The 14025-nt window shown below is 42.8% G+C and overlaps 1 protein-coding gene across 1 annotated transcript in view; it reads right to left on the bottom strand.

The window, feature by feature from the left end:
* LOC124805152 (semaphorin-2A-like) overlaps positions 1-14025 on the bottom strand; it is a 715094-nt gene that overhangs the window by 40261 nt on the left and 660808 nt on the right. Inside the window, exon 7 of the mRNA XM_047265622.1 lies at positions 6110-6340. Coding sequence (XP_047121578.1) covers positions 6110-6340 — 231 coding nt within the window. The remainder of the gene's footprint in view (positions 1-6109; positions 6341-14025) is intronic.

The raw sequence follows: 14025 nt of genomic DNA, 5'->3' as shown, positions 1-14025 counted from the left end.
ATCTAAAATACTATCATCTTTGCGTGCACTTTGTCGCTGTAAGGCAGATTTCGAGACCCTCAGTACATCGGAAACGGAAACCAACATTTCTAAGCAGTGAATATTTATAAACGAACAGCATGTTCAAGAATCAGAAAGCCGTTCATAGCGATCGATATAACGTGAGGCGACGAAACTGTATCCGAAATACACATTCTATACGCCATGGTCACGAAATTTCGTAAATGGCCAGTGTCTACATCTCCCATTACATGCACAGGGGCTGGAGAAAAATACGGAAACACGGACAGCAATGGTTACTTGAATATAAATGCAGATGCTAGCCAAGTGAAGGTTTGGCTGTTGTATTTTATCACGAACGGCAACTGTGCAATGTCCTCAGTACGTTGCAAGCGTCAGCCACGTATGAAGCAGTGAGTGCATTATATCGGAGTTAAGTGAACTCTAATGTGGGTAAATTGTTGGTGCTCCTATGGTCGGTGCTTCCGCGACCAAGGAAGCCGAGGTGTTCGGTGTTCCAAGAGGCATCACAGCGAGGATTTATACCGCTTATAGGGAAAGCAGAGCATCATCATCCGCTAACACACAACGCGGACAAAAGTGTGTGCTGAGTGACTGTGTCGACAAATAAGAGGACGACAGCTGCGTAAGTCACTGCAGAACTGAATGTCGCGCTCGTGAACCCTGTCAGTACCAAAATAACACGAAGGAAGATCCGGAAGTAGGGCATTGCATGGCGAGCTGAAATATAGACCCACTCATTAGCGATACAAATTCCCGTAACAGAAAAACGTCCCGCCGAACCCACCAAAATTATAGTAGAGCACTGTAAGAACGTTATTTGGTCACATGTGTCTTGTTCCAGGCCGAATTTACCTCCCAAGAGGGAAAAATGCGGGGGTTCGGTGATGATTTGGGAACCCATATCGTGGTATTCCATGGGTTCCATGGCTGTTCCGTAAGATCACATTACTAATGAGGTTTATGTCACAAGTTTGAATGATCAGGTGTATTCCACGGGACAGCGTTTGATTCCCAATGAAGATGTTGCTGTTCGAAACCATCTGTTCACAAATTTAAAACCGGCCAGGGTTGGTTTTGCGAGCAAAAGGATGAAATGTCGCATCTCTCCTGGTTACGACGGTTACCAGATCTCAAGCCTTTGTGGCCCTCTTTGGAGCGGCGTGTGCGTCAACGCTGTTCGCTCCCATCGTTTTTATCTGAACGTTGGTACAAGATCCCCTTGAAAGCCGTACAGGTCTTGTTTTAATCCATCCCGAGACGAGAATCGATGCCGACGGGATTTCCTGTACCTAATTAGGCACAGTAATGTTTTGTGCTGTCGGCGTTTCCATATTTTTTTTCCACCGCCAGTGTATTTCGCCAGCTACTGTAGAGAGCACGTTGGAGGGTACTTCGTACCCATATTACAGATTTACTGAAGTACCCTATTAGCATACTGATTAAGGGTAAAGTGAATGTCTCCTCCGTACGCGACCTTATTTTTGTTATCTTATTAATTAATTTAATTTGTGGTAAGGTCGTATAGGACCAAACTGCTTAGGTCATCGCTCACTAAGCTTACACACTACTTAATCTAACATAAACTAACTTAAGCTATGGATAACACACACACCCATGCCCGAGGCAGGGAGGACTCGAACCTCCGACGGGGACAGCCGCGCTGGTCGCGACAAGACGCCCTAGACCGCGCGGCTGTCACCTTATTCGATTGATCTTGGGCACGAAACTCGCCTCATCTGAACCCGATGGACCCATCGGGCGCCGGCTGCGAACATAAACTACCGGCCGTTAATCTATGGGCACTGCGTGACACGTGCGTTGTGTGCTGGCATATACCTCTGGAAACGTACCAATGACTTCTCGAATCCATGACAAACAGAATCGCTGCTGTACTGCGTTAAAGGTGGACCAACGCGCTACTAAGCTGTCGCTAAAAATTTTTCAGCTGATCAGTATTTGCGTCTTTTGACGCAGAACAAAATACAGCATTAATTTTGGTAGTTACTTTTTGTCTGCCATTTAAGTTAATGAAACGAAGTGCCAGAACTAAAAACAATATTAAAACCAACACATAATTTAAAGGGTGAACATGAAAATATATAAAAATGGAACAAACTGATAAATCGTTACTGTCGACTAAGAATAAATTATGTCAATTCGGCCGCGCGGTATGGCCGCGCGGCCCCTCCTGTCGAAGGTTCTACACCTCCCCCGGGCATGTGCGTGTGTGTGTGTGTGTGTGTGTGTGTGTGTGTGTGTGTGTGTGTGTGCGTGTCTGTGTGTATGGTTATTCTTAGCGTAAGTTAGTTTAAGTAATTTTGAGTAGTGCGTATGTCTAGGGGCCGATAACCACAACAGTTTGGTCACAGACATTTGAACATATGTCATTTTGTACGTACAGACTAGTAACACAGAAGAAGAAATATAATGAGTGAAAACAATTTCTGACCATTACAATGGTTAATTCACAAAGAAAATTCGAACAGGCTCCAATGTAACCTATTATGTTGGCGATGTCGCAGTATTTCGTGAAAGAAATTTCCATCGACATAGAATATTGGGTTTTTGTCTCCGAGGTCTCAGGAGGCTTCCACAAATCTTGTAGAGACGTTAGGACACAAACTTCAACGTTCCACAAGAAGTCATGCACTCCAATAAATAAGTCCGTTGCGCCACAGAGAATCAAAATGGCCCTGAGCACTATGGGACTTAACTGCTGAGGTCATCAGTCCCCTAGAACTTAGAACTACTTTAAGCTAACTAACCTAAGGACATCACACAGATCTATGCCTGAGGCAAGATTCGAACCTGCGACCATAGCGGACGCGCGGTTCTAGACTGTAGCGCCTAGAACCACTCGGCCACACAGGCCGGCCACAGAGAATCCGTGCCAATTCAATTACTACTTCTTGTCCCTGACACGGCCGATGACATCATGCTATTTTGTTTACATTTCCATGGCAACATCTCAGTGTTGCCTTAGTTCTAGATAATTATGGTTTTCATTCCGTGTTGCGCAGAGGTTAGTTCGAAAGATTTGCGTACATGTATTCCACAGGTGAGTTTCTTGACGAATATCGGAAATATGGCTCCTTGCAACCCAGTGAAGACGGTGTTTGGAAAAGAAACTTCTCTGACAGGTCAAGAGAGAGACTTTATGTACTGTTTACGTGTTTACTTTGACAGTGAAATGTACACGGGCGTCCCAGCAGATCATCTACAGGCTGGCGGAAGTGTAGAATATCTTTTCAACAACAGAGAAGGGAATGACAAACGAGAAAGAAACTGCAGATTCAACTCGAAGGTCTACGTAAGAAACGTGTTACTGGAACTTGCGTACACTGCTTCGTGGTTTGTTTGTTGCGAGAGGTGTTAGCTGTGAATCTGGAGGGAATATTGTGGACTGATGAAACATGGCTATAAACGATACATGTGACTGAATGGTGAGTCTGCCAACAGCGAAGGAAGGGCCATCTTCTATTATTCATACTGGATCTATGAAAGATTTTACGGCAGTGATATACTAAAAAATCCTGCCTCCGTAGCTGAGGGGTCAGCGCTCTGACTGCAATGTGGAGGGACCGGGTTCGATTGCCGGTACTGCCAGGGACTTTTTCTTGGTAGGAGGATTGCTAAGGGGTACTCTCAGTTTCGTGACGGCTGCTGAGGAGCCGGTCAGCCGTTTAGAAGTAGTTCCAAGGTCAAGAAAGCCAACAACGACTGGGAGAGTGGTGTGTTGACCACATGCCCCTCCATACCGAATACGATGTCGGTATTGGCAGAGGGTGACACGCTGATCGGAGGGGCCAGAAAGGAACTTAACCACTTACTATACCAAAAAAAAAAAAAACTGGAATGATGGTGAACTGATTTACAAAGGGGTTCATCAGTCGGTTCCTAGAAAATTTCAGTTCGAGGTACTCAATTTTTTTTTTTTTTTTTGTCAACGGACAATGTGCTGTGCCATTCCGGACAGTTAAACGCACCAACTGCAAGGAAACATGACATTTTGTTCAGGTTGAAGGGAAGAAATACAGGCTTCGAACGGGTTATGCAAAAAGCGGAAGTTTTAGCCTTAGTGAAAAGATATAAACCACAGAAAACCCAGTAGGTACCTGATTCATTCGCACAGAGACATGGGCACCAAATACCTCTCGCATCACTACTACTCACTGGCATTAAATTTGTCTAGTCCGCCGAGTGAAATAAAACGTTCTTGTTTGGAGACATGAAGAAAATGGGTAACAAGGCTGTTACTCGAATAACTCCAGAGAAATGGAAGACCATCGTGACCCAACTGTGGAATGGCATAAATAACCGAGCAACGAAGAGGGCTTATCCGAATACGAGATACAAAACACATAAGAGACGATGAGGGCAGCGAAGTGGTGTGTATGCGCCACTCATCTGTATCAAATGGGCGCAAGTAAGCGTGACAGGAAGGCAGAAAGGATCTGTTGAGTCCGGAATTAACTATGACGACACCGTGAATGAAGTTGCTCGATTTTTTGTAATCAACGCGGACGTCCATCGTGTCTACAACGAATGATGTACCACTTGATGCTATGTAACACGAATCAATCTGATTCAAACCCGACAGCAATTTCTGCTGACAGAGAATTTGCCGCTGTCAGAGAAGTCAGTAGCAACAGTTTTCGATCGAATACTGCCTAGAGTACAGCATGCAATCGACATTTGGAGTGAGGTACTTCGCAAATAGACAATTTCTCAAAGGAATACGTGAAACTGCCTGTCTTCACTGGGTCAAACAACAAAGACTGCACAGTAGCTGACTGGTGGCGGGTAGTGTGGTCCAACAGGTTGCGATTTAACTTCCTTGCAGAAGATGTAACATGTCGCGTGCACCCACGGCCGAAAAAGACGTTTAACTAGCAGTGTGATTCAGGCCGAAGGTTATCATGTGATGTTTCTTGTACTGTGACTTGGGCTCACTAATTCAGGTTGCTGTGAACTTAAACATGATGCTTATTTCAACATTTTCAGTGACCAAGCGTTGCCGTTTCTTCTACGTGTGCATTATGCTATGGATACACCATTTTTTTCATACAACAGCTGTATACAGTGCTGCATGCCTACTTTCCCCATTCTATGAATGCTCGGAGACACTATCACCCTTCGAGACACTCGCTTAACCATCCTATGACAATCAGGTAGAAAGTTCATGGGTCTGTTTGTTAAGTGGGTGAACCGTAGTAATCAACATCAATGTGGTGTCAGTGCGAGACCTAATCATCAGTGAACTGCTTCATCTGGACGAGGCATACGTAAAGGAACTTGCGGGCTCTCTATCTCAGAGAATTGTGACCATTTTCAAGGACAGAGGTGGTGTTAGACTGTATTAGAGTGGTGTCTGTCCCGTCTGCTTTTATTCAGTAATGCTGGTAGACACTTTGCAGTTGAAATCTGTCAACAGCGCTGTATTCTGTCGCCGGATGCAGTACAGCACGCACCGGTGAGTCAACGACGGCTTTGAAGAACTGCCATTGTCAGAGGGGTCTCTTTGAAATACAGAAGCCTAACTACACAGATGACATCTCAAGAGGATATGACGAGGTGAAGAACTCTTGTTCGCATCGGAGATGCGTCTAAGAGATGGTAAAGCTGCCTACCGAAATTCACGGTGACTGGCTCTGCGAAAAGTAATTCAGGCAGCTAATGACAAAGAGAATCTCACTGTGGCCGCGCGGAGTGACCGTCCGGTTTAAGGCGCCATGTCGCGGACCGCGCGGCCCCTCCCGCTGGAGGTTCGAGTCCTCCCTCGGGCATGGGTGTGTGCGTTGTTCTTAGCACAAGTTAGTTTGAGTAGTGTGTAACTCTAGGGACCGATGACCTCAGCATTTGGGGTCCATAGGAATTCACAAATGTTTGATCATTTTTTGAATCTCATTGTCACTGCAAGGAAAGCCAGATTGAAACACAGGGCTGTACTGTTGTGGTAAATGTGGCCTGAGACTTTATTCTTAGCAAGGGACGTTTTGGAGGGGACTCCGCATTTTCCATAGGAACATTAAATTGCTAGTGGTAGATTACTGTCCTTGAGGAAGGACAGACGACTAGTACTCACGTATCTCATCGAAGTAGAAGGGGAACTCGCCGGGCAGGGAGCAGTTGAGGCGCGCCTTGAGGAAGGTGGCCCAGTTCTGCGAGAGGATGTTCTTGCCGCCGGTGTCGCGCTTGCAGACGCGCGCCACGCGCGAGTAGACGCTCTTGCCGCAGTTGATGTACTCCACGGCCGGCTCTCGGAAGAAGAACAGCACGTGCTCGCCCACGTCGAAGGAACCCACGAAGTTCGGCTCTGTGGGCAAATGCAGTTGCGCAAATGATGAACAAAACCACTCACTTCTACAAAAATCCGATTTTTTTTTTCGCGAACACTGGAAGGGAATATCATTACAGCCAGATGCAAACGCATTGGAAAGTAGGAATATTATTAAAAAACGTAAAAGTTACCTAAGGCTTACAGATTCGTCAACAGGAACAGTAAAATAACACTGGCCCAGAAAATACAGGGTGAATCAAAAAGAATCATACGATTTGGCACGTCTGTTTTTCTGAAACTAATATATACGTGAAATTAATTTTGTTTTTTGATGAACAGGAAAGTCAAAAACTCTTTTTTTCATACCTTTTCATAGGTATTCAATACGTCCCCCTTGAGATGCGCGGCATATGTCAAAGTGGCAATTAAATTGTTCCCACACTGCAGCGAACATGTCTTGTAAATCTTCCACAGTTGCTGTTATGCCATCTCTCAGTCCATTCATTGTTTCTGGTAATGGAGGCACGCACATAAGCAGCCTTTTATAAACCGTCCCACAAGAAATAATCACATACAGTCAGGTCCGGTGACCTTGGAGGTCAGTAATGTTAGGCTGAACCAGTGCGACCGATCCATCGTTCAGTGATCCTTTGCTTTAAAAATACTCGCACTTCCAGATGCCAGTGTGGCAGTGCCCCGTCCTCTTGGTAAATGAAGTCGTTCGAATCAGTCTCCGATTGTGGGGAAATAAAGTTCTCAAGTACGTCGAGATATGTGCTTCCTGTAACAGTGTTCTCGGTAAAGGAAAATGGACCATACACCTTTTCCTGTAAAACTGCATAAAACACATTAAATTTTGGAGAGTCCCTCTCAATATTGTACAACTTCATATGATTGTTCCGTACCCTATATTCTCACATTATCACAGTTCACTTTTCCATTTAAATGGAATGTTGCCTCGTCACTAAACACTAAGTGTGGAAGAATGTCATCCTCCACCTTGCCAAGAACAAAATTACAGAACTCCACACGTCGTTGTCTGTCAGCTTCACGAAGAGCATGCATTAGCTGAATTTTGTATGGTTTCATGTGTAAACGTCGACGCAACACACGCCAGACGGACGTCGGAAGCATGTTGAGCTGTCGAGCTGCACGGCGAACGGATTTCTGGGACTCCTTGTGAAACTATAGCGGATGCGTTCGACGTCTGTGCCAGACACTCGGGGATAGCCCGGCGATTTCCCTTTACACAAACAACATCTTTATCGGAATTGTTCATGTGCTGTAGGAGGATCCACACCTTACCTAGTACGAAAGTCACGCTGAACACTTATTACTGATCCGCACTGCGCAAAACGTAGAACACAAAACTCTTTCTGTTGTCACGACACCATTTTCTCTAGAACTGAAGTGGGCGCGCAATGCTGCTACGTATCGGGAACCATGTCAAACTCCAGGGTTTGCTCTTTCCAACAGGACGTTGTTCACGCACATATCTCAACATAATAGTTACGATTTTAATCGTGTATTTCATACACGTTAGCATAAGCAAACCGATTCTCATCAATGGCGCCGATTGCATACGATATCAAATGGGTTGCCTATCTTAAGGAGCATGAAATATTTTGTGGTTCAGTATTACTTTGTCCACTCTGTACTGCTCCTTCATATCGTTCTTCATCTGTCAACCTTTTTTTTTTTAACTTTCTTCGATGACCCTACATTTCAATTTCATTCACTTTCCTCTTCAAAGGATTTCTAAGCCTCGACGTTTCACTTCCATACAATGCTATATTCCTGCGATAATTTTCAAGAACATCTTCCTCAGTTCCATATCAATTATCATACCAACAGAGCTGTCTTACTCTCTTCAGCTGTGCCAGTCAACTCTGACGTTTGATAAGTGCATTTTCAGTCATGTCTCTTGCTTTTCGTAACAACGACGAATGCTGCAGACATCGTTTCGTCCCTTCCTCCAATCACTGTCGCCTTCAGAACGCCTTTGACGACCATAAAAGGCACACTTGTATAGAAATAGATGCAACGTAATCAAGATTCTTAGGCACCTACTGGCAAGGACTTGTCGTGGAAACGAGTAACAACAATCAAAACGGTTAATAATAATAAATATTAGTAAATGTACATGATAGGATTAAAAAAATTAAAAATCTCACTTGACCAAAAACAAAATAAGGACAACTATCTACATCTACATATATACTTTGCAGGGTACCATATGCTGGATGGCGGTGTGTATCTTGTGCTATTAGCCATTTCTTTTCCCGTTCCACTCGCAAATGGAAAGAGGGAAAACGGCTGTACGTATGCCTTCGTAATATCCCTACTTCCTCTTATATTATCCTCGCGGTCCCTATGCAAAATGTGCACTAGTACCAGTAAAATCATTCTACAGTCAACTGCAAATGCCTGTTCCGTAAATTTTCTCAGTAGTGTTTCGAGAAAAGAACGTCGTCTTCCATCCACGGATTCCCGTTTGAGTTCACGAAGCACTTCTGTAACACTCACATGCTGAACTAAACCATGGTAACAAATCTACCAGTACACTTCTGAATTTCTTCGATATCTTCCTACAAACCGACAAGCTGAGTATGCCAAACACCCACGCGGCACTCACGAATGGATCACAGAAGTGTTCTATACGCGATCTACTTCAAAGACGAGCTACACTTCGCTAGGATTCTCCCAATAAACCCCAGTTGACCATCATATTCTCTACGATCGTCCTTACGTGTTCGCTCCGTTTCGTACCGCTTTGCAACGTTGCAACAGAATATTTAATCGGCGTGATTGTGACAAGCAGCATATAATGATGATGAAAATTAGGGGTGGCGGTGCCAGCGCCAACAGAATGAGCTTACGAACTCTTGAAATTGTGGAACTGAGTACGCAAATTACGGAAGGGCGGATATAATGCCGATGCGAGATGAATTTGAAAATTAACGCTTTAACCATGCACCATCAATCCCATGAAATTTAGCTGAACATCATATTTTGTTAATTACCGTTTCTCATTATCACACCCAATTATTAACTTTGACTGTTTAAATCACTTTTTATTAAAATGATACTTCTATAACAACTACTTATCCTTATGTCTTCACACATTAATTAATTACCTTTCCTCCTCACAATTTTCCCTGCTTTACTCATTACGTCACGCTCACATTTCGTCATGCATTACTGCTCCATGTAACTTCACTACTTCAACACGAACCAAAAAATAACTGATTCCACAAAGCAATTTATTCGCCGGACGTCCACATCTAAAAAACTTCATATCGAGTAAAAAACACCGCTGCAGTTGTACCGTTACGTTATTTAAAAAGCATTACTGGTTTCGTAACGTTAGTTACATCATCATGTTAGGTCAGTTACATCATGATACCGGAATATGATATTAAACTTCCCCCGGTTTTCTAGAAGTTCTAGACTTCATTCCATTCTAAAAACCATGCCGCAGCCCACGACAGACTAATGCACAAGGGCTCGGGGGGACGGAGGATGGGGGGGGGGGGGGGGGGGGGGGCTGATAGCAGGAAAAATGTTGTAGTAGTGGATAATAAGAGTACAGGGCAGCGATGCGCTCCTAGATACATAATGCTTCATTGAAACTATAAATTAACAGTTCATTTGTTTGTTTCGAAGTATGTGGCTTCCTGTTATCACCTTCCGTTCACGTAATCGATCCCAACTGTATAAATTTGATCGTTGTTGATTTACCTCCGTAAGTCTAGGATCCAGCGATCATTAAAATTGCTGGTAGGACAGGAGCGTCACAAGATAACTTGTTCGCCAGATTGGCACGACAACATGACGTAAGAAGGGCGTACAAAAGTAGCCACTGCATAATTTTTCGCCCATTGTGAGACGGCTAAGCAAACCGTTAGAACATGCACGGGCGGAACCAATACCTTTGTCTACCAGCTCTGACTCTATTCCGATATACGAAGTGTAATCAAAAAGCAACGGAATTGTTTTAATTTCACAGACTTAATACATCCGATTTTCAAATATTTTTATCTTGTTGGTACATATGTTCCTATTCTATGTTTGCATTTTCAGCTGTTTTGAATATTTACTTTATTGTAGACAGTCGAAAAGTTATACGCATTTTCTCGAGCTCGATGAATTTTCAAGGAGGGTCGAGAAGACGCTGAAGAAGTCAGTCGTCCTGGATGACCTAGCACATCAATTACTGAGAACAGTGTGGAACAAGTGAATAAATTAGTTCTGTAAAATCGCCTAATCGCCATCAGAGAGGTTGCTGATGATGTTGGCTTTTCCTTTGGCTTATTCCAAGCAATTTTTTCGGATCTCCTGGGCATAAATCGAGTAGCAACAAAATTTGTTCCGAACTGTTGAATGTTGAATTTCGACCAACGACAACATAGCTCAGGAACTGATGAATGAAGTCGACAACGATCCAGAGCTTCTAAAGGAGTTTATGAGAGGTGACGAAACATGAGTATACGGGTATAATGTTGAAACCAAGGTCCAATCGTCTAAATGGAAAGTGCTTGAAGAGTCCGGGCCGAAAAAATTTGATAAGTACGATGACATGTGAGGTTTTTCTTACTGTTTTCTTCGATTACAGTGGGATTTTGTGTCATGAGTTCCTGCCTTTTGATGTTACGGTCAAGGAAAAATACTGCCTGGAAGTTATAAGCCGTTTGCGTGAAACTATTCAAAGAAAACAACCAGAACTGTGGCAGAACCACTTGAGGAAACTTCATCGCGATAATGCTAACGCATACACCTCAATGATTGTTCATGCTTTTTGGCAAAAAAAAAACGGTATGTTGCATCAGCCACCGTATTCGCCGGACTCGGATCCCTGCGACTTCTTTCTATTCCCGTGGCTGCAGAAAGCCATGAAAGCAAGTTATATTGCCACTACTGATGTGATATATATAGAATCGCTGAAGAAGCTGAAAACCATGACGAAAATGAGTTCCCGAAGTGCTTTCAATACTAGAAAAAGTACTGCACGAAGTGTATTACATCTTGGGGGGGGGGGGCGGAATTACTTCGAAAGGGTCAAAGATGATGTAGATAAATAAAGATTCTTCAAGAAAAACAAAAAGTGTCGTTACTTTTCGATCACACCGTGAATACTCCGATTCTTCAAAATTCACAAAATTCTTCGTCACTTATCTTCAATCTTCTGGGTTTACGTCGAAAGGAATCACGCCTGGACACAGTATAAATGATACCTTGTGCAGGGTTCATGTGTACTGTTGTTTACCTTTGCTTGACGCTTCACAGGAGCTGGTGAACTGTTTTTCGCCTATTGCGACTGTCCGATTTTTGTTGCCATTTACACTGAGTAGCTAAGACATTACGACCACTACCCACACAGACTTATGGCTCGAATCATACGAGCGATTTACTATTATGAGCTCGCAGCATCGCTTTCTCGAGAGTTTCTGCAGCGCACGTGAAACTATGGAGCGGTACACACTTCGGCAGTAGCACTGCGAACGTGTCGTGAGAACGCGGCGAGAGAATTGTGCTCGCCTAGCACTCACTACGTTTATATGCGATATATCTTCCGAAAGACGAACATCGAATACGGGAAACCATTTTTCGTTGTCGTGTTTACACGTTTAAGTTCTGAAGCGATTTTGCTAGCCCAGTTAAATATGGCGTCCGCAGAACAGCTGTTCCAGTTTCCGATTCAGTCAACACAATCGTAATTTCTCTTCACTCAAATACTAGAGGTGGACAGTTTTGTACTCAGTCAAACATTTCTGTTTCTCTTAGACTGAACAATCAGTCTATATTAAGTGAATATATTGAACACAAGACGTAACCTGACAATAAAAGCTCGTTTCAAAAACAGTTGTGCGATTACATAGGACCGAAAATCAATTGCGGATGCGCGAAACCGGCAGCTAGAAAGGGATTCGCAGAATCAATTTCGGAGTGTTTACTTGACCAAGAAGAAGCAGTATTGTAAAATCGGTTTACGAAATCTGGTTTTGGGAGCACCACGTAAACGTAGTGACTGCCGCACCTCAGCTGATCGTCGTTGTAGGGCAGCGCACACGATTCGCAACCCCAGTAACAGCTGTCATCAGTCTACCATGGATTCAGACGATTTGGACATGGAATTGTTCATTGAAGGCCTGAAAAAATACCCCGAAATATGGGACACATCTCGCAAGGAGCATCGTTATAGGATTAAGAAGAGAGCCACGTGGTTTCAAGTAAGACTATTAATATTGTTAAAAAATCGAGAATGCAATACATAGATATTTAAAAATATATCGTAAACGGATCTCGATGTATCGAAAAAAGTATAGACATATCAACGGAAAAAATATCGACTACAGGCCTACAAAAATACTGACTGCACACTGTAAATATACTGCCGGTTTTAGAGCTCTAAATTTAAGTGTTGATTTACTATTAGAATATTCTGTACATCAACAAGTTAGTAGCCTACGTGTCCCCCACAGAGCAACAGTTGAAGGGAAAACTATGCAGGTTCACGCGTGGCGGTTGCCACTTTGCTAACTGCACGCAAGTTACACGATAAACGGTGGTCCGATGGGTACGTCATTCGGTTTCGTCACATATCGGATTTGTCCAGAACACTTCACGTAGACTTCCCTGTTGTCTTTTCTTCGTTTTTTTACTTTATTTTATCCATTGTTTTTCAGTTTTCGTCCGCGACTGTTTTACTTTCGTAAAATGAAGAACAAGCCGCCTTCAGTCACAAGTTGCGTTTATTTACTGCACTATGCATTTCGGGCCCTGGAGGCTCATCTTCAGGTGCTTTTTAGTGATTTACATCGGGTTTTTTAGTTGTAATCCTGTTGATATTACATTTTTGTGTTACAACATGGTATATTGTAGATATAAGTTTAACAGCGTTAATAATATGAAAATAACTTATAGTTTAACATTGTAGGTTGTCTGCTTCTGTTGTGCAGTTGGTATACACAATATACATCTTTAATTTTGCAGTACATACTGGGATATACATACAGTCACACACTTTTTCGCACGTTGTAGTAGCAGAACGTAAACATGCCACAGATTCTCGTTCATACAGATGTACTACTTCCAAATATAATCGATTTTCTTGTTTCACAGAAGATAATATGATACAGTATTATTAGTACACAGGTATTATTAAAATAATTATTTGGCACCATGTTGGAGGTTGTCAGCTGTTTGTACTATTATGGATTTGACTCCTCAGGAAAAAATAAACTTTTAAAGGTGTAGAAAAAATTGTGGCTGTTAAACTCTGTTCATTCAACAAGTTTTTGGAATATTTTTCTTTGTGTAGCATTATTTCTAACTGTTCTAGTAGATTAAGTTTTTTACTGTTGGGTTCTGTGTGAAGTACAGTTAGGCTGTTGTGGGTGTCGTCAAGTCTGTGTTTATTAATATAAATGTGGTTAGCTATTGTAGATTTTTCAAAATGGTTTAGCCGAAAGACGTCAGTGAGTTCTTTATACCGTGTGTGGAAGGTTCTTCCAGTTTTTCCTATGTAAAATGCAGGGCAACTGTTACATTGTAATTTGTATATTCCACTGTGTTGTGTTATTGGCTTGTTGGTGTTCAATGTGTGAGGTAAGTGGTATCCAAGTTTGCTGTTTGTGGAGAAAGATATTTTAATATTGGTTTCCTTGAATAAGTTAGCTATTTTTTGTGATACTGTGCCTAAGTATGGAATGCTTGTGAAG

This window comes from Schistocerca piceifrons, chromosome 7 (genome assembly GCF_021461385.2).
Source record: "Schistocerca piceifrons isolate TAMUIC-IGC-003096 chromosome 7, iqSchPice1.1, whole genome shotgun sequence".
NCBI classification, from domain to species: Eukaryota; Metazoa; Arthropoda; class Insecta; order Orthoptera; family Acrididae; genus Schistocerca; species Schistocerca piceifrons.
This window is presented reverse-complemented; position numbering and strand designations above follow the sequence as displayed.